The sequence below is a fragment of the Hemicordylus capensis genome, chromosome 4 (genome assembly GCF_027244095.1).
Source record: "Hemicordylus capensis ecotype Gifberg chromosome 4, rHemCap1.1.pri, whole genome shotgun sequence".
NCBI classification, from domain to species: Eukaryota; Metazoa; Chordata; class Lepidosauria; order Squamata; family Cordylidae; genus Hemicordylus; species Hemicordylus capensis.
In genome coordinates this window covers 204,523,629-204,546,038 of record NC_069660.1, presented here as the reverse complement: position 1 = coordinate 204,546,038, position 22,410 = coordinate 204,523,629, and the positions used below count along the sequence as shown (strand labels likewise).

Below are 22,410 nucleotides of genomic sequence, written 5' to 3'. Positions count from 1 at the left end.
TTATATTAAGAGGCAAGAATTCTTGTTTTATTTCATTAGTACTCCATGCATAGATGCATCAAAAACCCACTCAGAGATTAAACAAAGTACACATCAGTTGCTTGGCTGCATCTTTTGTCAGAGCACAAATATACCAAAGTCCCCAACATTTTATCCATAGTGATGCCTGTGAATCAGATTTTTTGAAAGGCAAACATCCTGTTTTTGAAATCTAAACACCAGGAAATGGCAATGCACGTTTTTTACACGTCTTAAAATGTTATATGTGAAGGTACACTGTAACAGCTCTTTTTGGGCAGAAGTTTTTGGTGACTGCTAACAGCGCCTTTCTTTTGATCAAAGCACCTTGGAAAGAGGCAGATCAAGAATGAATGGTAGCCACCAAATCTCATGGGTTGGTGCCAGTCTGCCAGAAGAGTCACCCGCCTACTCTTAAGTACATAAAAAAGATAAACAGGTGAGGTGTAGAGTTCAGCAAGGAATGGTTCATTTTAACCAATATTACTAATGGTCCATGAGATCAAAGTCTCCTGAACTGAATAAGGCACACAGAAAACAAACGGGTGTCAACATGAATTAGGAGTAAGGCTTAAAATAGCAACTCTTGCCCTCTTATGGAGTGAGGTCCGTATGCTCAGCTGTTACTAAGGTATTAACAGAGTTCTAAAAAAGCTGCTGTAGCCAGAAAAGGCAGCATCAATGAGTTCTTTGGGTTACACAGTGTAAAAGATAGAATTTATAAGAATCTGATAAGAAATTAAAGCTCTGATATGTAGCCAAGGGAAAACAGTGGGATATCTGCACAAACAAGACAGTCGTTCCTTAGGGAGAGCAAAACCTGCCATAGAACAAGATGCTTCTTGTTTTATTGTGCCAAATGAAGAAGAGGAAGGGATGGTCAGCCGTGAATCGCGGCACAATCATTGCACACCGCATCATCATAATAACTGCGGTAGCAGCAGCTGCCTCAGTACCCTCTTCATTTACCTCTACAAAGGATTTGTGAACCACCTCAGACAGGACTAAGTCATTGTTGGAGGACATGCCAGAGAAGTCTGCTTTGCCCTGGTCAAATGCCTCCGTCATTCCCATGCTTCTCAGAACAGGCTTCAGGTCATATGTTTCCTCCAGTTTAAATTTGGGTAAAGATAACTCAACTTCAGTTAGGTCCATCATCTCTGGTTTGATCCAGTCCATGAGCTTCTCGTATGTTATTTCTCTCTCCAGCTAAGTAAGATAAACATAAGACTCATTAAAGGAAGAAGAAATAGCTGGTTATATGGATAAATTTTGCCACTATGGGTGAGCTCAGACACACACTCTCTGTGGCACAGAGAGTGCCACAGTCCTTGGAATGTGTGTCCCTCTGCCAGGGGTGTAATGATAGGGGGGGCAGGGGGCACGTGCCCTGGGCGCCACCCCGGCGGGTCACGTGGGGGGCGCCAAAAAGTGGCTCCCCCCGCCCCCCTGGATTGCCCGCCGAGTGGCGGCGTGAGTGCAGCGATGTGGCGGTGGTGAGCGGCGGCGGCAGGTCGCCTGCCGAGTACGGTGGTGGCTGGCGGCGATGGGCTGCCTGTAGCGCAGCCCAAGCGGCGGCGGATCGCCCGCCAAGGAGTTCAGGCAGAGCAACGCCGAGCCTGCCTTCTGGCCTGAATGAACTGCGCAGGCGCCGGAAGGCAGGCTCGGCGTCGCTCTGCTTGAACTCCTCGGCGGGTGATCCGCCGCCGCTCGGGCCGCGCTACAGCCCACCGCCGCCAGCCAGCCACCGCTGCACTCGGCGGGCGACCCGCCACCACCACACCACCGCCACATCGCTGCCGCGCCGCATGCCCGCCGCACTCGGCGGGCGACTCGGCGGGCGACCTGCTGCTGCCGAATCGCCGCCACCGCAATCTGCTGTCTGGGGGGTGCCACCGCGCCCTCACAGGTATGTGGGGGCCACCGGGGGGGCACCATTTCAGGGCCGGTCAGAGCTTGCCCTGGGCGCCGTTTCCCCCCGATACGCCACTGCCCCCCGCCAAGCTTCTACTTCCACTGGAGGCTCCAATAGGCCAATAAGACTTCAGACAACATATCCAATCTCAGCAAATCAGGGCCTCCAATAGAAACAGAGGCTAGCATGAGGTAGGTGGTGGCAGCAACCTCAGGTGCCATCACTATGTCTGACTGCCCTAAATTTTATCCCAAAATCACTCTGAAAGAGTGGAACAACACTGCACTATGCTATGTATCTGAGAATAGGCACGCAAACAATGCACAGAAAGCCCCTTTGACACCCATCACTCTTGCTGCAAAAACAGAGGGAGCACTTCTCAACCTCAACCCAATTTATATGACCACTTTTGGTACTTTTACCATGCCTGAATTTTCCCTGGGGATTTCCCATTTCCTTAATCCCTGACACAGCCACTAGTGCCAAGATGTCTTGCTTTCTGGCTACTATTAACAATTGTTACAGAAATCTAAAAAGCAATATGGAACAGGGTGAGTGGAAGACGCCGTTTACTGTGGCAGTGCACAACTGCTGCATGAGCAGCCTACCAAGGACTATTTTTCCATGGGCATGGAGTCCGATGCCCTTCAGGATCAATCCCTCACCTTTTCCAGTCCAGTGGAATCATCTGCGATTTCATCAGGAAGCAGAATGATCATACTCAGCTCTTTATCGATGTAAGGGAGTTCAATAATTTTGGTAAGATAATCTGGTATGTAAGTCATGTTAAATTTAGCTTTCTTATACATCATCTGCACTGTTCTGCTTTCATTCTGAAAAGAAGTGGAAAGCCCGGTTAAAACCAGGCAAAGTGCATTCTGGATCATTCAGGAGAACTCCAGAAAAACTACAAAAGGAACGTGTGTGTGTCATACCAGTATTGCCAGTAGCTGCAAATGTATATGTTAGAATTCAAGCACATCACACATTTATTCTCTAGTGACTTTTAATGTCTTTGTGAAGTTCATTTCTTCTTACTATTACCCTCTAGCAAAACCTCTTCACAAATAGTTGGAGTTTAATTTAAGTCACTTTAGATTGTAAAGTTAGGGTTAAGGGGGGATGATCTCTTCAGAACTGTCAAAATTAGAATTTTTGTACAGTTGTGATGTTCAAAATGCCTGATTGTCAACAGTCCCTCTAACATCTTTTAAATCAGCAGAGAAAGTTTCACATGGCACGGACATCAACATTATCATTTGCTAAACATCTGCAAATTGAGCTGCTGTTAAAGGCAGTGAGTCGCATGAGGAACCAAGATTAAAGGAATTAAAGAGTAATCTTGGTTCCTCATTAATCTTGGTTCAATCGGATGTCACGAGGAACCAAGATTAAATTGCAACTCCACATTGTCATTTCAGATCTGTTTATTTTGAGCCCTTTTGTTAGAATAAACCAGTCAGTTTGTATGTCATGACCAATCTTGTTTTGTTTCTAATCACAGGAGGAAGCAGAATTCTTCTGAGATGCATGCATGCAGAAGAGAGAGTGGCTAGGAGACATCGTGCAGTACTGACATTTACCCGTGGTTTTGTACAGTATCTAAATCTGCCCAGTGTGTGTTTGGCAATATGCTATAGAGTACCTTCAGGTTCTTCCTTTCCATTTTTACTACTTTAAAAAGTGGACCATAAAAGTAGCTTAAAATAAAAAGTTACTGTAGAATGTGCCACATCGACATGGCAAGAATAATAAAAGTGACAATCATTTATATGGTTCTAAATTACCATGAAATGCGGCATTCCATGAAAGACAAAAAGAGACCAATATGTAACAAATTTATGCACAAATTGTAGGGATAGGATATACTTTGCTAAGAGAACTACTGATCATTACCTTATTAATTCTGAATGGCTTCTCCATGGTCCGATCTTTGAGGAACTGATTTGCCCAGTCTCCCTTGAAGTAGATGGCATTCACCAGAACCAGCTTTGTAAGACCGTTAACTATTCCTGGGGCAAGCAGGTTTTGGATTTTACCTTTAAGAGAGATTAGACACAACCATCTGAATAAAGATGTACCTTTCTTTTATTTAATATACACAATAAATCTTGTATCCTAACTAAAGAACATTCATATAACCCCACTTGCAAGTTTTCCTTTCTTAGAGGGAAATAGAGACAACATGGAAGCTCAAAAATTCCTCACCTGCTGTCTTTTCTTCTACCCAACCATTTATGTGTTTTCTAGAATCTTCTGCTTTTGTAACAAAATTAAGTTTCTCTAGATCTGCATGGTAGAATTTCTGACAGGAGTCTGTAAATGGCTTTAACAAAGAATGATATTTCAGTACTAGAAGTTATACAAAGTTGTAGATCATCTATTAAAGTTAATATTTCATTCCAGATTTGGCCCAAAGAAAAACAGACTGACATCCTCACTAAATGGTGCACTTATGGAATAACATTGCACGGGCAGGTTCTGCTGCATTGTGAGCTTGCATTCCAGTCTAGTGTTACACTAGCATAATGCTGTTATGTTAGCTTAAGGATGGTGCACAAAGAGAAACTTCTGTTTGAGATTCGTCCGTACACTAGTGAAAAATGCTGAAAGTTGCATAACACTAATTGCTCAAGACTGTTATGCATCATAGGAACATAGGAAGCTGCCATATACTGGGTCAGACCATTGGTCTATCTAGCTCAGTATTGTCTTCACAGACTGGCAGTGGCTTCTCCAAGGTTGCAGACAGGAATCTCTCTCAGCCCTATCTTGGAGAAGCGGCTCCATCCCGAAGGGAATATCTTACAGTGCTCATATGTGATTTCCAATTCAAATGCAACCTGCTTAGCTAGGAGGACAAGCCATGCTTGCTACCACAAGACCAGCTCAACCCTGTATACATACCAGAGACCTTCCGCTAGTGGTTGTGCAACATCATAGAGCACCACAACTTTGCATAGCTGCACAACCTTCCTGGGCAAGCACAACTTTGGGTTTTGTGAGAGTGTGTTGTTCGTAAAGATGTCACCCATAGCATTTTATTCCATTATTCAAATTACAGAAAAGTTCTGAAAAGGGCCACATGTGACATTCTGAGGCACTCAGCTCTGTGAAGTTTAGAAGGCTCCATGACAATACAATACAAAACTGGCTGGAAGTCTCACTTTGGTGCATTACTCCCTTTCCCATTCATGGTTATAGCAACATTCATCTGAAGTGAACACTGCCTGTAACCATGATATCAGGTGTTGGTCTAAACCAGGCCCTGGTCTAAAAACATTTTGATATAATTTATAATTATTGTCTTATCAGAACAATAATGTCTGCTTTACTGGTTTCCCCCCTTCTCCTTTATTTTTCAATCAATATCAAATGTGAAATTCAGTTATGTTTCAATATTCAGAGTCCCCTCATAACGTGAGGCCCTAAGCTGTAGCTTACTTAGCTTGTACCTAAATCTGGCACTGGTTCTGTGGTGCTTAATTTATTACTCTAATTCTAATGAAGAACTTATAACTACAACCAGTCCAAGAAGTCGACTATTGAGAGATTATTATAAAATAAGGTGACAGATCAATCTATCGTGAACAATGTCATGACTGGGGGGGAGAGAAAATCCAACCTCCAAGAAGACTGAGAGACAAGACTTTTTGCAGCCAGATGCACTGGCCATTGCTGATCAAGAATCTGAGGAGCTATTTGTAATGTCTACTTTTCCTCAGACAGCCTCCTGGATTCCTGCCAGTTCTCTTTCCTCACCTTCAAACTCTCAGAGAAAGTGAAGTCAGTGTTAGTTTTAAGAAGATTCTGAAGTCCAGTCATTAGTCAATGGGCAGGATAAATATGCTCCATTAAATTTCCTGCTATGTTACCCTAGAGCAGGCCTGCTCAACTTAGGCCCCCCAGCTGTTTTTGGACTACAACTCCCATAATTCCCAGCCACAGTGGCCAATAGCCAGCGATTATGGGAGTTGTAGGCCAACATCTGCACGAGGGCCGAAGTTGAGCAGGCCTGCTCTAGAGAGTTCAAAAGGGGCAGGTGATACTGAGCTATAACCCTGTTTAAGGATGAAAGAACACAACCCAACTAGCTCTTCATTAGAGTAGAGAATATTTCCAAACAGTTCTCCAAACACATACAGTAAAACTTACTGCAAGAAAGTCATATGATGATTCTCCAAACAGCCTGTTGGCTAGGCTAAGCAAGTACTTGGTGCCTGGTTTATTGATTTCAGAAATGACTTTTGCACTTTCTGAGTGCATTTTTTCATCTCCAGTCATAACCAGTACCTATAAAATAGTATATATTTAACAGAATAAGTTATTAACAGCATTGATTCAAGTTTGAATACAGACATTTATCCAATGGCATAACAAGGTCTGAAGGGGCCTGTATGCAAGAACTGAACACAGGCTGCATTGGATAGTTTCCCCACAGGGATCAATGGGAAACTACAAAATATTAATGCCTCCTGAATAGCTGTACAGAAAGCCCTGAGATTTCACACTGTGTACTTCTATGATGGTAGCATTAAATGGGTGGATGTTCAAAGAGATTAGTCCATCTGTTTGTTTTTAAAGATTTAAACAAACAAAACAAAAATAAACAAACCTAGCTAGCCCAAGCGCAGAGCACCTGCGCCTCTAGTTCTCCCTCGTTCTCAGCCCCTTGTTCTTAACCCACCCACCCCTCCTCTTCCCTCTTCCCCCCTCCAATGTTTTTTTTTTCCTCTGGCTGTCCGACTAGCCAGCCACTTTTTCCAGCTGCTTGCCAATTTTTTAATTCACCAAAAATCAGCCCTTTGCCCAATCCCTCTGCAATTTGGGTGGTAGCCTCCACCTATTAGGCACTACCACCCCACCCCACTCTTTTGGCCCTGGGACCCGAAATTCGAGTAGACATCAGATCAGACCTTTTTGCATTGAAGTCAATGGGAGGCAAAAAGGCAGGAAATTCAAATAGACATCAGAACTCAAAATGGAGGAGGAAGAAGAAGCACTTTATCGGCCACAAAACGGAGGGCTGAAACTCCAAATAATTTGGAGCCGAAATGGGAGTGATTCATCTCAGCTCCAAAACATTTTGGGAGGGCAAAAGGGTGATTTGTTTCGGCAACGAATCACCTGAAACGGGCAGTTTTGGGTAAAGATCATTCTGTACCCGAAACGTTTTGCACATCCCTAGTATATTCCACTTGCTGCCCCAGATCTTGCCTGGTTTCAAAATCCCTCATCCTAAAATTTGTTTACTCTAAATTCATTGCTTAAGTAGTGTGCCAAGGTTTTTAGGCTTAAATGTGTGTTAATTCCTAAATTGACAGCATGGTCTGTTCTTGGAAAGAGAAGGTCTTGAAATGGAATCTCCTTTTCCTGTTCAGAGCCAAGAACTATTTTTTTTCTTATTATTATTAGTATTTAGCATTTGTCTGGTATACTGTACCTTTGACATCTGGGCTGCAGTGTTACCTTTTGCTCCCATCGAGACCATTGCCAAAGCAGAAGAAATACTCAAAGGACTAAAAAACAAGTTATCTGTATTATTTTCTTTACTCAGTGCCTTGTAAAGGTTGAAGGCAAAGGCAGTGTTTGCTGCAGCAAGACAGTCCATGATTCAGAATCTGTGGAAAACACACAGACAAGACAATCATCCAGGAGGCCAACTCTCAGCTCACTTTTATAACAGGAAATTCAAATCCATCCCACACCTCATATTTTGATATTTTAAGGTGATTTTATGGAATTTTGTTGTATTAACTTTTGTAAACCGCCTTGGGATAGGTTTTATGAAAGGCGGCATATGAATTGAACAACAAATAATTAAATATCAACCCACATTTCCCAAGTTCATATTTGAATACTCTCTAAATTGCTCTGTCTACCAGCTCCCAATGTGGGAGAACGCTCAGCCCCAGGAGGAGAGCTCCACTTCTTGAGGACAAAGGAGGGAGGCAGCAAACAGCAATTTTCAAAAGTGCACACTCGCAAGAGAGTTTAACAACATTTTTTTTAAAAAAATCTCTCTCTTGCCACATTAAAAAGTCTGGTTAAAACATTAGAGGCAAACAATCCATCTTATTTATGTATTATTTCTCTGTGTAAACCGCCCTGAGCCATATTTGGAAGGGCGGTATAGAAATTGAATAAATAAACAAATAAACAAACAAGACAACTGGCCCTTGGATAACAGGCTGAACATTAAGAATTGTTAAGATGATCACTGAGTCTTTCACTTGCTGCCCCATTTTCAGACTTCCAGACCTTTCTGTTCTAAAACATGTTTACTTTACTACTTCTTAAGAAATGTGTGCTAGTTGCTTAAGTCACACCTATGAAGCTACAGTGCACAAAACTAAGCCCACGTCCCTATTCACTCTCATCTGGGATTAAGCACCACGGAACTCTATTGGACTTGCTTCTGAATGAACAGAACACACAGTTTAAGATTTATGGCTGTACTGCAAGAGCTACTTCAGTCTTGCAGCACAGGATCATGAAACCCATCAAAGGATGCAGTTCCATTTGGGGCCAGTAAAACGTGTATACACACACACACACACACCTTACAGAATGACATAAGCACTAGATACAAGATCCCACCTCAGGACAGTTTTGCACTTTAATGCAGCAAGCTATTGGCTGCTCTGTGAACATAAAGAGGAGGTTCGCAACACTGTTCCCTCTAACAGGGATTCCCAGATGTTCACTACAACTCCCAGCATCCCCAGCTGCAGTGGCCTTTGGCTGGGGAGTCTGGGCGTTGTAGTGAACAACATCTGGGAATCCCAGTTAGAGGGAACACTGGACACAACACCTTAGGATGTAGGGAACATGCATGGCCTGTAGCTTTGTGGGTTTACTGCAGCAAACACTCGTGGAACTCCAGTGGAAACTGGGTGGCCCTAGAATATGAACTTCCAGTGGCATCTGGTGGGCCACTGTGTGAAACAGGATGCTGGACTAGATGGGCCTTGGGCCCGATCCAGCAGGGCTGTTCTTATGTTCTTATGAACTGTGCAGTAGCTCTCACCACTTGCTGCCTATTCCTTTCTAACGGTGGTTCCAGAGAAGCCAATCTATAGCTTAAGGGAAAACCAACACTTGCTAATTCTAACTTTAAAACCACCCAAGCAATTAAAGACAGGAGCAATTTATTCTATTGCTGAAGAATCAACAATGGATAAAATCTAACAGTAGCTTTACAAACAGCCTGAAGTCAAGCATCCAGCATTTCTCAGCTCTCATGCCAACACTGTAACTAATTAATACATATTTAAACTACAAAAGATTCATTCATCCAGTTCAAAGCTCTCCAACACTTTACTTTAGTTGTTACTGTTCATTTGATTCTTTGTTCAGGTATTTCCAACAAACGGAGGCAGACATTTTAACACACTTTATATCATGCCAGTTTAAGGAAAGCCCATTTCTGTTCACCCCAAACAGGATGAGGGTGGACACTTGGCAAAGCAGTCAGCATGACTCATCAGTGGATTCAGCTGCTCTTATTCATGAGCCTCTTCCTTCTTTTGCACAACTGCAATGTGCACACACCCTAAAGGGCATGCAGAATGTAGAGTGGGTAGACCCTGGGAGTTTTGCAGAGGAATGCCAAGGGCTTTGCAGGGGAATCCCAATAGGAGCAAGTACAATTGCAAATTTAAAAACTTTTCTGGCATGGCTGGCCTTCTGCAAATCACTTTTCTCTCAGGTGTTCCGCACCTGGAAAATACAAGTATTCATTGTTTGCCTATAGCCCTGCTGGCCAATTCTGAGTAGATCAGAGTCCCTGATCTACGATAACTTGCTTATATTTGTATGTTCAGGTTGCTCCAGTGTACAGCTCATGGGATGCAATCACTAATTGACTTTCCCAGCCCCAAGCCAACATTTTGCTCCCAACTCTGGTTGGTACTAGGGTCCTAGTAAAAAGCCAAGTGCATCCTGCAAGCCCCAACTCTATCTATGCCTGATGTAAGTCATCATGTACTCTATCACTCCCAGGATGGAAAGAAGGAGAAAAAATTCAACCAACTTGAATGAGAGAAAACCATCTGCCTGGGCAAACAACTTCTTGTCCCTTCCACCTGTAAGTTTGCATGGAATTAACATCTGAAGATGTTCCTGACATGGGAGAAACAGGGCCCTATCATATACAATGTGGAGCCATGGGAGCTTCGAAACAAGTTTCTGAAAACAAGCGAAGAATTCTCTCTCAGACAACCAACAGCTGCTTGGGTATTTTGCTCTTGAGTAGTTTATTTGGCCTGTCCTTTTTTCATTCACACAATCCAAATCTGTTTCTTGGCTGTTCTGTGCCCACCTCTATTGCAAAGCTGAGAATAAACCACAGGGAGGCCAGTTCAATGCTGTGGCAATTTCAGCCACACTTGAAACAAACAAGCCAACTACAAACCTTGGGTACGCACCTCGGCTGAATCTGAGAGGCACATTCAGATGGAAAGTACAGTGGGGATTCTAAGATTCAACCAAGGTTCTGTGTTGCTCCTGAAAGTGCCCACAGTGATGTGACATCCTACAGTAACAAACCCAGGTGTGCCACTGAAGATACTCTTAGTAGAGAGGAAAAGTGATGAGAATCAGGCCTGATGCGTCTCCCTGTATACAAACATTCACACTTCACATGTTAAGTATATGCCTGAAACTATGGCCCTAACTGTTGTAGGCCTAGGGAAGCTTCTAAGCAAAAGCTGAGAGGTGGGAGGAGCCATTCTTAAAAATATGAACATTCAACAGTTAGAAAGAGCCTTCAGTCTGGAGGTTTTGTGGGATTTCAAAGATTTTGTAGAGGGTAGGCACAACTGAGAGTTCTTCCAAAGCATCTCTTGCCATACTAGGACTTACTTTCTCTTTGGAAGTGGTTTGCACAGTCCGTGAAGAAGCGCTGAGTGCCCTTGCACAATTCTCACACTGCCCTGGTGCTTCCCAGCTATCACATCCTCTCTGTACCTTTCTGTCACAAGATGGATTTCTACATCACCTTAGCAACAGCAAACATTTTGGAATATTGACAAAATTCTAGTTCCAAGGCCAAACATTCCTCAGATGCTGTACAGCATCACTGTCTGCATTTTCCCTCTTGTTAGGACCCATGCAACTCAGTTATCTATATCAAAAGTGGATTCGTCCAATCAATGCCAATCTCTCCAAAAGAGTACAGATCGGTAACTGGGTGATTCTCTTCCTCACAGTTTTGTTGAGAGGATAAAATGAGGTATTAAATGTAGTAGTGTAACTAATAAGCCAAGACATACTGTGACAATGGACTTCAAATGCTTTTAATGAAGCAAAGGCTAATGTGGAGGCACCTAGAACCTGTGTGATGCACTCACTACTTGAAAACCATTTAGAAAAAGGGCATTCACCCTGAACACCACTGGTATTAGTTGGTCATTTTTAGCCTACTTTCCAGTAGGCTTATGAGATCACCCGGCATATTCTCTCTCTCTCCCCGCCCCCCCCCCCCGCCGCTCCCTGTGTCCCTACCTATCAACTTAGCAACACATGGACCAATATGAACCAAATCGGGTACAGTTGTAGGGACACCTCAATGCCATAGTTTGTGATGAGACCATCCACCCCAATCCATGATGGCAGATGCATAAGCTTTTGAGGCACATGTGCACTAACTTGAGGACTGTCTAACCAATTTGAACCAAATTTGGAACACCTGTAGTGAGTGACACACAGGGACATCTCAATGGTGCAGTTTGTAATGATGACATCCACCCCGATCCAAGATGGTGGACACATGAACATTTGAGGCACAAGAGATCTAACTTGTGGACCTTGATTTGCACCAAATTTAGTCCAGATGTAGAGACAGTGAAAGGAAATTAGGCTGATTAGTTCTTACTAGAACAACTTGTTTGTTATAACAAAGGCCATCTCTCTCACACACACTTTACGGTTCTTAATGTTTTCACCATGAGGAAGACTTCCAAGCAACTCAAAAGCTTGCACACCACACTTGATTGGTCCCAAACAATATGGTGCTTTACTGATTGATTGATTAAGTGCCATCAAGTCAGTGTTGACTCTTAGCAACCACATAGATAGATTCTCTCCAGGATGATCTTTCTTCAACTTGGCCTTTAAGGTCTCTTACTGGTGCATTCATTGTTGTCGTAATCAAGTCCATCCACCTTGCTGCTGGTCGTTCTCTTCTACTCTTTTCTTCAACTTTTCCCAGCATTATAGACTTCTCAAGGAAGCTGGATCTTCGCATAACGTGTCCAAAGAATGATAGTTTGAGCCTGGTCATTTGTGCCTTGAGTGAAAATTCTGGATTGATTTGTTCTATGATCCATTTGTTTGTTTTCCTGGCTGTCCAGGGTATCCTCAAAAGTCTTCTCCAGCACCAAAGTTCAAAAGCATCAATGCCTTTTCTATCTTGCTTCTTCAAAGTCCAGCTTTCGCATCAAAGAGTGTCACGGGGAAAACCATTGTCCGAACAATTCTAAACTTTGTAGGTGTAGACACATCGTGGCATCTAAATATCCTTTCCAAGGCCTTCATTGCAACTCTACCAAGTGCTCGTCTGTGGTGTATTTCTTGACTGCTGGATCTTTTACTGTTGATGGTCGATCCTAAAAGGCAGAAGCAATCTACCACTTTAGTGTCTTCATTATCAGTTCTGAGGCTGTTTGCTGTACCCATTGGCATTAATGTACTCTTCTTGACATTTAGTCATAGTCCCATTTTTTCACTGTGCTCCTTGACTTTCATTACTAGAGCTTGCAGATAATCCACATTCTCAGCTATCAGAGTGGTGTCATTGGCGTAGCGCAGGTTATTGATGTTTCTTCCTCTATCTTTAAAACCATGCTCATCTTCTTCCAATCCAGCTTCTCTTAGCATATCAGTTGAATAAAGGAAAAGAAAGTATACAGCCATGTCTTACTCCTTTGCCAATCTGGAACCAGTCTGTTTCACCATGTTCTGTCTGGACTGTGGCTTCCTGTCCTGTGTATAGGTTTCTCATGAAAACAATTAGATGTTCTGGGATGCCCATTTTCCTAAGATATTTGCCAATTTGACATTGAAGGCAATCAAAGGCTTTTCTTTCTGGTATTCTTTGGCTTTTTCAGAGTGCATCAGCAATGATGTCTCTTGTTTCTTGGCCCTTTCTGAAACCAGTTTGAACATCTGGCATTTCCCTTTCCACATAGGGCTCTAATCTGTGTTGGATGATCCTGAGCATTATTTTGCTAGCATGTAAAATTAAGGATATTGTGCGATGGTTTGCACAGTCTGTTAACTCTCCTTTCTTTGGTACGGGTATATGTAGACTGACTTCTTCCAATTTGTTGGACACTGTGTTGTTCTCCAAATTTGCTGGCATAGTTTGGTTAGAGCCTTGACTGATTCTTCTTCTGTTGCCTGCCATATTTCTGTAGCTATTCCATCTATTCTTGTAGCCTTCTGACTTGGTAATGACCAGAGTGCTGATCTAACTTTATCTAACTTCATCTTCCTGCATTAGAGGTTCTTGCAAGTAGGGAATATCTTCTAGATACTTTACTGTCCCTGTTCATTTTTCCCCCTAATGGACAGCCAACATCTTCCTGCATGCACAGGGGTCCCTCATAATATCAGAAAAGCTTAATACCACAATAGGAGAGTGAAACTTCAATGATGCAAAGAACCCATTTATTACAGCCAACCAAAATTCACAACACAATGTGCAAACTTTTGAGTTCCAGAGAGTTCTTCCGCATGCTGGATTATTAAAAAAGGACAAAAGTGCTGTTTCTGGTTGAGGGCATATATTAAGCCCAGACTGCAGGGTATTTCTGATAGTAATTGAGAAAGCCCTCTGCCTGGTACTATTACCTTGTACAAACCATCTGAGATTATCAGAGAATCAACTGAGCAAACACTCTGAGAATCACTCTGCAAATATGAAACCCAGAAGTTATCTGCATCTGTCTCTGGCACAAATTTTCCAGAACAAAATAATGTCTACTACATGCACAAAATTATGCATTGTCATGGTTTGAGGTATTGGGGCTTGTTTGTTTTAAAAATGGAAAGCTGTGCTCTGCATTGAGAAGGAAGAACTAAAGCAAGTTTACCTTAGCATTGAAGCACTGATGCTGCTTTTACAATAAGATCCAGACAGTTTATCTTGCTAGTGCAAACCAGTATTCACAACTTTGCCCATGTGCTTTACACACACTCCTTTACACACACTCCTGCTAAACAAAGAGGCACCTTTTAAAGTAGTGGTTCTCTTATATTTGGCAGGCAGAGAACAATTGTCCCTGTGCCACCAGAACATTGAAGTTCAAGGTTCCAATGCAGATCAATATTGTGAGTTCTGAGCCTTCTACGTATTTTGACACATTTAGTGACACAGTTGCTGTTGTCTACCTTATGTTTCTTTTTAAATTATGAGTCCTTTTGGGACAGAGAACCATCTTCTTATTTATTTTCTGTGTAAACCACTTTGAAAACTTCTGCTGAAAAGCAGTATACAGATATAACGCAATAAACTCTTCTGAGAGAGGAATTTGGCAAGTCTCCGGACTAGTTCCTTGGAATTTAATAGTCACATGGTGCAGTGGCACTGCGGAAGATATGGCGAGGAGGTTTAGTGGTGTGGCCCCCCTTTTCCCTTTGTACATGTAGGATTTTATAGATTTCTTATACTCATACATATAAAGGGTTTCAGTTTAAACTTTTGTAACCTTGTAATCCTGTTTTTCACCAAAGACCATGTAACCACCTTCATCCCTGTACTCATATTTTGAATTTTATATCTTTGTGCCAATTAGTATAGCAAGGCAAAGAAAAGATTTACTTTAAAACACACTTTCTAAGCACCCACCTGCAATAGGGAGGGTGGGGAAGTGTGCAGCCAAGGACAATATCGTGATCAGAATGTCCTGGGCAGTTGGTCAAGTGTTTGGGTTTCACCCAAACTACTGATAAGAAAAACCCACCAGACCATCTTCAGGTGGTGTTAATGAGTCCTTGGCAATTGTTTGTTTGAGTCTCACCCAAACACTGATAAGGTGTACCAGCAGGCCATTTCCAGGTGGTGCTTATGAGTTTTGTAAAAGTACAAGACAGAGAGCAGAGCTGCCCAGTAATTTGAACCTCAGCGTAGACCAAGAGCTGAGAAGGTGCTAGGTAGCCAGCTGGCATTGGGGTCGTCCTTAGTCATTCAGGGTTCCTGACAAGTCAAAGGGATGTATGGTATATATTGTGTTCTGTAATCCTCTTTAGGTTTCATTTAGCTCTATCTAATAAAACTTCTTTTGGAATTTACACTGGTCTGAGCTTATTGCCTCCAAATCCCTGAACCTGTTGGACACTGGCTGACCACTAGTGCCAATACACATGGTAAGTCAAATGGAAAATGTTTATCATCTTTGGCAGAAACAACTTGAGAAATGAATTGTCCCGCCCCACCAACCTTATCTTGTACACTGACTAATCTTAACATTAACCCTTTATAAACTAGCACGTACACTTTCAAAATAAAGACTGCAGTTTTCAAATCACTTATTCTGACACAACCCTAGTTGTCTCTATTGGATGCTCCTACAGCTGGCTGGAAGAATGTGGTTTAAATCAGTTTCCTTCAGGAAGGGGGAACGAAATCACAATACAATAGAAAACAAAAATCACAGTTCTATCACTATTCCCTTACAGTTGTTCAGCTATATATAATTAAGGTGATGGTCAGGGATGGAGCCACTATGGGAAGAGCAGAAGGTTTCAAGTTCCCTCCCTGGATTCTCCGAGATAGGGCTGAGAGAGAGTCCTGCCTGCAACCTTGGAGAAGCTGCTGCCAGTCTGTGAAGACAATACTGAGCTAGATAGACCAATGGTCTGACTCAGTATATGGCAGCTTCCTATGTTCCTATTAAGTTATATATCACCCTTTAGCATAGTTTTTCAGGGGAGTTTACATCAAATGAAAAAAATTCAGAATACCAGAAAAATGAGAACTAACTGTGTTCTCCCCAATCTATGTGCATTTGTAACATTAAAAAAAAAAATTAGAAAACCCCCCCTGAACAGGCTGAGGGGGTGGGGTTGGTTCAATATCAAACCAAACGGGGGGTTGGGTTTCAGTTGATGTTGAACAGGTTCAGAATAGAATCTATTTGCACATTCCTAGTGAACAAATATGTTCTAACTGCCTTCTTAAAAGTTATCAGAGATGGGGAGGCTCTTATTTCAACAGGGAGAGCATTCCAAAGCCTCGGGGCAGCAATGGATAAGGCCCGTCCCTGAGCAGCCACCAGAAGAGCTGGTGGCAACTGCAGACGGACCTCCCCAGATTATCTCAATAGACGGCGGGGCTCATAACCAGTGTTCGCGCTATTTTTTTCCATTTATGTGTGGAATTAAGTTTTGTTCTGGGTGGCAGTATCAAGGCAGTGTCTGCGCATGTGTATTTAGAGTGGGGCCTTCCTGATTAAACCTGAGCAGGATATAAACTTATCTGAGCGGACATCAATTATTGTGAGGGCGCACATTCAGGCACGCCTTACAGATAACATTGCCCATAACTCATTAATTTTTATGATGCTATAAACTTCTTAAATAAGAACTGTGCTGGCAAGAGTTATATTGTCTCTTGTTTCTGTGATAAAACTACAGGAGTTGACTTTTAAAAAGAAAAGGGGGGGAAAGCCACCCTTCCATACTCAGCAGCTGATTACAAACACAGAAGGACAAAAAACCCACCACGTGGAGTTACTACTTTCTTTTTTCTTGGCAAGGTTCTTAATCCTTAATGTTTTGCCTTAGAAGTTTGCTTATGTATAAGGATATCCAGACACAGAATTTCAAAAGCTTCTAAAGGAGGACTCTGCACATGAGACGGATGTATACAAAAGAAAACAGTGGCATTGTGTCAGCACATATGCTACAAGGTTTTGCTCCCTTTTTAGACTACAAGTCAAAGCAAGCTTTTTTCTTTCTTTTTTTGCTTTACAGATATAGGACAAGAGTCCACTCAGGGCCGGTGCCAGACTACTTTTCGCCCTAGGCAAGGCTAAGTACTTGCCGCCGCCCCCCCCCAAAAAAAAGATTTCAACTTCAATTTTCAAAAACAGATGTTTTGTAGAAAAAATGAAAAGCACAAAACTTGAAACTGCTAAATTTATTTTAAATTGCAAGAATAGGTAATACATCAATTTTTAATTATCTTTCTCAAATACAAAAGAAAATATTTTGGCACACAAATCATTTTGAACTAGAAAGGCACTTGGTATAGCACATACCTCCTCCAAGGGCAACACAACCCTCAACACCACATCAAAATCTGACTTTGCGTGCCTTTTCCTTTGCAAATTTTGCCACCAATTCAATCAGATTAAGTGCTGATGCTTGTTCATGTTCAATTGATATAGTTGCCAAGCCAACTAGTCTCTTTTGCAACATTGTTGAGCGTATGTAAGTTTTTATAAGTTTGAGCTTTGAGAAACTATGTTCACCACTTGCCACTGATACTGGAAGTGTGAGAAGAATCCTTAGAGCAACGGAAACATTAGGCACATTATCCAGGAGTTTTTGTTGTAGTATGAAGAGAAGTACTCCTTGTGGCGGCATAGACTTTGGAAGTCTTCAAGCTATTGTTATAAATTCACAACACAGATCTTCAGCATCAATATCTTTGTTTCCATTATACATCAATGATCCTTCCAAATTCTTGCAGGCCTTAAGTACATCTTCAGTAGATTTTTTCTTTATAATTTATAAATTAAGTTTGACAGTATTGTTAGTGTTGAAAACAATGAACTGGTTTCTCGCTCATATTTCTACTCATTATTCTGGTTTCTCACCAGGGGCTTAACTACTATTAGGCAAGGGGAGGTGGCTGCCTGGGGCCCCCCACGCTTCGAGGCCCCCCCCCAGGCAAGTCACATGACTATATATTGTGAAGTAAGTGTGTGTGTGTGTGTGTGTGTGTGTGTGTGTGTGTATCAGCGAGTGGCTCATTTTTTTGGCTCTGGGCCCACTCCAGCCTTATTACGCTCCTGTTTCTCACACTCTTAACATACTGACACTCTACACTCTGCGCCCCTCTGAGGTCTGCCCTCTAGGTGGCTGCCTAGTTGGTCTAATGGTAACACCGGCCCTGAGTCCACCCCTCAGTAGGGTATAGTAATCAACACTATGAAATCCCAACCTGTAATATCCACGCCCTGCACAGGTTAGCAACACTCCACCCTTTTTGCTGTGCTAGGAGACACACTCCATCACCGACTCTCTAGAACCTAGCCTAAGGGAAGAGTGATCCAAGTTTTTCCTTGGAAAGAACGAAATCAGGAGTTTGAGGCCCACTTTTAAAAAGCCAAGAAAACGATTTCCTGCATAAATTATGATTCCACTTAAACTAAAACACGCTCCTCCTCCCACACTTCGAAGCTGGTCAGAGTTCTCAACGCAGAGAAAAAATAGCGGGAGTAATTTACTTCTTGCAAAGCGCGGCGCCTGTGCTTTAACTGCATGGCAGGCAAAAATCCAACAGATCAAGCCTCAGTCTAGAGATGCGGTGCTGGGAAGAGCCTTACTACATTTCTGCCTGCCGCACAACTCTTAAAAAGCGCAGCAGCTCTGCCTGCCCCGCCTCCTCAATCCCGCTCGCCAGCCTCGCCTCCCCGCTGGAAGAACGTCGACCCTGGACACCACATGTAGAGACCCACCCAATCACGACTTCGATTGCTCCCATCCCAACACTGGCAGCTCTGGGCACGACTTCTAAACAAACTTTCTAGCTCCCTGCACGATATCTAATTTACACTCTTCAATCCCGCAAGCAACTGCCACTGGTTCCAAGAAGTCCCAGAATAAACGTGCCCCAAGGGCAAGTAACAGCCGTCCAAGAAGATCTACTCACATCCCCACCCTCACAATCCTCTCCTGCGTTCTTCAAGGTTATAATATAGAACAAGCAAAACAGAAGTCAGCCGTACTACCAGGATGTTCGAGGCGGCGGCGGCTGCTTCACAGGAATCGCTGGAGAGTTCTTGCTGCGAGGCACGCAGAGACACTGGGAAGGTTGCCTCGGCGCCGAGAGAGAAAGGAAAAAAGCCTGGCCCAGGGAGGCTGTCAGGGCTGGCTCAACGGGCCGCCAGCGGCTTCCGAGGAGCTTAAAGGGCAAGACGCGTCACGTACATGAGTGATTAATTACAGCCCTTAGTCCAACAGATCCCGTCTTTTTTCTCCTTCCCTCACCCCCACTGAGCATGTGCAGATTTAAGGCACATGCTCAGAAGAGAACGAGGCTGCCTCTGTGCTTTTCATAGGCCGGGAGGGGCTTTTTCCTCTGAAACGCTGGAACTGGGAACGAAGGCGGGTTGTGTGCTTATTTCTTTTATTTCAGGAAATGCCGAGGTACTTCTGAGGAAAGGTTTTAACGGCGTTCAAGGGCAGTGACAGCCAGGTTGGTCTCTGGGTTATCTAGAATCTAGAAGAGACCATATTACTACTATGTTGAAGGAACTACACTGGCTGCTGATACGTTTCTGGGGAAAATATAAGGTGCTGGTTATTACCCATAAAGCCCTAAACCGCTTAGGCCCTGGGTATTTAAGAGAATGTCTTCTTTGCCATGAGCCCCACCACTGCCTGTTAAGATCATCTGAGGAGGCTCATCTGCAGTTGCCGCCAACTCGTTTGGTGGCTACTCGGCAATGGGCCTTCTCCGTTGCTGCCCTCCCTGTTGAAATAAGAGCCTTCTCATCTTTGGCAACTTTTTAAAAGACACTGACGACACAGTTATTCACCCAAGCTTTTAATTAGATTTATAGGTTTAAAATTTTAATATTGGATTTTAAATGTTTTTAATGTTTTAAATGATTTTAATTGATTCGATGTCTTAAATTATTTTGATTGCAAACCACCCAGAGATGCATGTTTGGGGCAGTAGAGAAGTGTTTTAAAATAAATCAGACCAGGGTATTCTGGGGAAGTCCATAGCTACAATGGGGAGGTTCCCCAGAATACACAAGTGCGATTTGAGCAGATTCTGACAACCCATCCTGATAGTCTCCTCAAGCTTTGGTGCTCCTACATTGAGATGGGGCAACTGGGCCATTTGGGGCGCATCGGCTTTCCTGCTTCAGGAGGGTCTCAGTGCCTTGGTGCCTCCATCCCAATGCCTTGACACTCCATCCCAGGGCTCTTTCAGTGGGGCTATTTCAGTGACTTCCTTTTGTTTCTTATTGGCAAGTACAGTTTTTCCCTTTTGGCAAACATGGCATTCCTTTGTTCCTATGATTCACTATTGTCAAGCGTGGGTTTCCTAAGATTCCTTATTCACAACATAGGTGTTGTATGATTTACTACTGGCAAGCATGCTATTACTATTTTTCCCTATTGGCCATCATGGTTTTCTTATTGTTCCATATTGGCAAGTTGGATTTCATATGATTCAAAATTGCCAAGTGTGGAATTCCTATGTGGCACGAATTGTGTTCCCATGACTACAGATTGGTGTGGTGTTCTGTATTATTCCTTATTGCTTTGCATGGTGCTTTTATGCTACCCTGTTGGCAAGCGCAGTATTCCTATACTTCCATATTTGCAAGTGTGGTTTTCCTGTTGTTCCTTATTGGCAACTGTGGGTTTTCTCTTGCTCTCTATTGGTATGTTTGGTGTTTCTATGATTTCTTGAAGTTCTTCTCAGGTAGGGCTGGTTATGAGAACCCTGGGATCAGGAGCAATGCTGGTGCTCCTCCACCGTGTAGCCCGAGTTTTAAACCTGGGCTAAAAGTAGGGTGTGCCTCCTACCCTATAGTTGTGTGGGTGATCGGACTGCAGGAAGCTTCTCTGTGGTTTCTGGCAGCCATTTAAACCATAGAGGCCAGGGAAAGAAGTGACCTGGCCTCAGGAATTTCCACAGTGCACCGTGCTGCTTGCATGGTGCATAGTGGGATTCATGGAGGCCGGGCTTCGCACTTACACTCTGAAGTACTGCGCTGCTTGTCACAGCCAAGATGAACAGTTTGGGACAAACAGTGGTCATGTGGTGGGAGGTAGGTAGTATGCTGCCTGGGGTAATATCTTGCCCCAGTGGTCATTGGCCAGTGTGGGTCTTATTGTTCCCTATTGGCAAGCATCATTTTCCTGTAGTTCTCTATTGGCTAGTATGGAGTTCCTGTGATTCCCTATTGGCATGCTTGCTATTCTTATGATTCCTGTTGAGATGCTTTGTGTTCTGCATTTCCTATTGTTCCCTACTGGCAAGCATGGTATTCCTGCCATGACTTCGTATTTGAAAATGTGGGTTTCCTATGATTCACAATGTATATGAGGGACTATTTATTGTTCTCTGTTGGTAGAGAAATGCAGGTGTTTACCAATAGATTCCTTATTGGGATATGTGGTTTTTCCATTGCTCCCTACTGGTAAGGGTGAATTTTCCTTATTGGTATGTAGCGTCCAGTGCTTCCCTATGGCCAGCATACTTATTCCACTGTTGACAAGTTCTCCAATGCAACTTGCTTGGTAAGCATGGTTTTCCTACAGTTAAATGTATGTTTCCCACTGACAAGTACTGTCCTGTGTTTTAGCATGTCCTATAGAACTCTCTCTCTGTATGTTTTAATTTTCTTCTTTCAGTTGTTCTGGACATTTTTCTCCCTTTTTGAACCCATTACCACCTGAACAATGTTGTTCTACCATGTGCTCATTTTACTGTTTAAGTAAATCTCACAAACATTTCAAGTGAATGGGAGATGGAAATTGTTCTCACCTGAATTTCTACAAGTAGCAAGTTGATACCAACCGGTCAAGCCACCTAATGGTGCAGCAGGGAAATGACTTTAATAGCAAGCCAGAGGTTGCCGGTTTGAATCCCTGCTGGTATGAAACACCTATGTTAGGCAGCAGCAATATAGGAAGATGCTGAAAGGCATCATCTTATACAGCACAGGAGATGGCAATGGCAAACCCTTCCTGTATTCTACCAAAGAAAAAACACGGGGCTCTGTGGGCACCAGGAATTGACATCGACTCAACAGCACACTTTACTTTACCAACCAGTTACTTTCAGGCTACAATCCTGTGCATGCTGACATGAAAGTAACCCCACCCATACAACACAGCAGGACTTAACTTCTCTGTATACATGCATAGGATTGGGCTACAAAATAAACAGGAATTACTCTCATACCATTGTCTGGTAGATGCATTGAGGAGAATTACAATAATTTAAATTACAAGGATTTGTGGAACCATTAATCTGTTCATCTTGCAGAAAATTATTTCAGAAGTGCCACAAGATTATGGTTGTTTTTGTTGCAATGGATTAATACCACTATTGCTCTGTGATTTAATCACACATCTTTTTACATGCTCTCTTTCTTTTTAAAATTCTTTTCTTTCTCCTTTTTGTCTCCTTTTGGAAACTTTCTTCAAGCATTCCATGGCTGGAAATTGCATATTATCTCTGTTTCTTTGAAGGTGGTTTTTGCTTTGGTGTGGGG

The 22,410-nt window shown here is 42.9% G+C and overlaps 1 protein-coding gene across 5 annotated transcripts; it reads right to left on the bottom strand.

Annotated features, from left to right (window-relative positions):
* Positions 1–19,167, bottom strand: LOC128323278 (serpin B6-like). Of its 5 annotated transcripts, none has more exons than XM_053246032.1 (7): positions 18,819–19,167; positions 7,377–7,554; positions 6,089–6,226; positions 4,142–4,259; positions 3,830–3,972; positions 2,599–2,766; positions 1–1,227 (listed from the first exon to the last, which is right to left on the bottom strand). In XM_053246032.1, the coding sequence occupies exons 2-7, from the start codon at positions 7,542–7,544 to the stop codon at positions 823–825; spliced, it is 1,140 nt and encodes a 379-aa protein (XP_053102007.1). In that variant the 5' UTR covers positions 7,545–7,554; positions 18,819–19,167; the 3' UTR covers positions 1–822. The 5 variants fall into 5 exon arrangements, with proteins under 5 accessions (XP_053102007.1, XP_053102008.1, XP_053102006.1 ...); XM_053246033.1 differs by having other exon boundaries at positions 18,895–19,167; XM_053246031.1 differs by having other exon boundaries at positions 18,898–19,167.
* Between the last annotated feature and the right edge of the window lie 3,243 nt (positions 19,168–22,410).

What these genes read in the sequence shown, in the direction of transcription:
- LOC128323278 (XM_053246032.1), bottom strand. Translation starts at nt 7,544, where the DNA reads ATGGACTGTCTTGCTGCAGCAAACACTGCCTTTGCCTTCAACCTTTAC. An exon ending in GGTAGAAGAAAAGACAGCAG is followed by an intron (nt 3,973 to 4,141) that starts GTGAGGAATTTT and finishes TCTCTCTTAAAG; the next exon opens with GTAAAATCCAAAACCTGCTT. An exon ending in ATTCCACTGGACTGGAAAAG is followed by an intron (nt 1,228 to 2,598) that starts GTGAGGGATTGA and finishes TATCTTACTTAG; the next exon opens with CTGGAGAGAGAAATAACATA.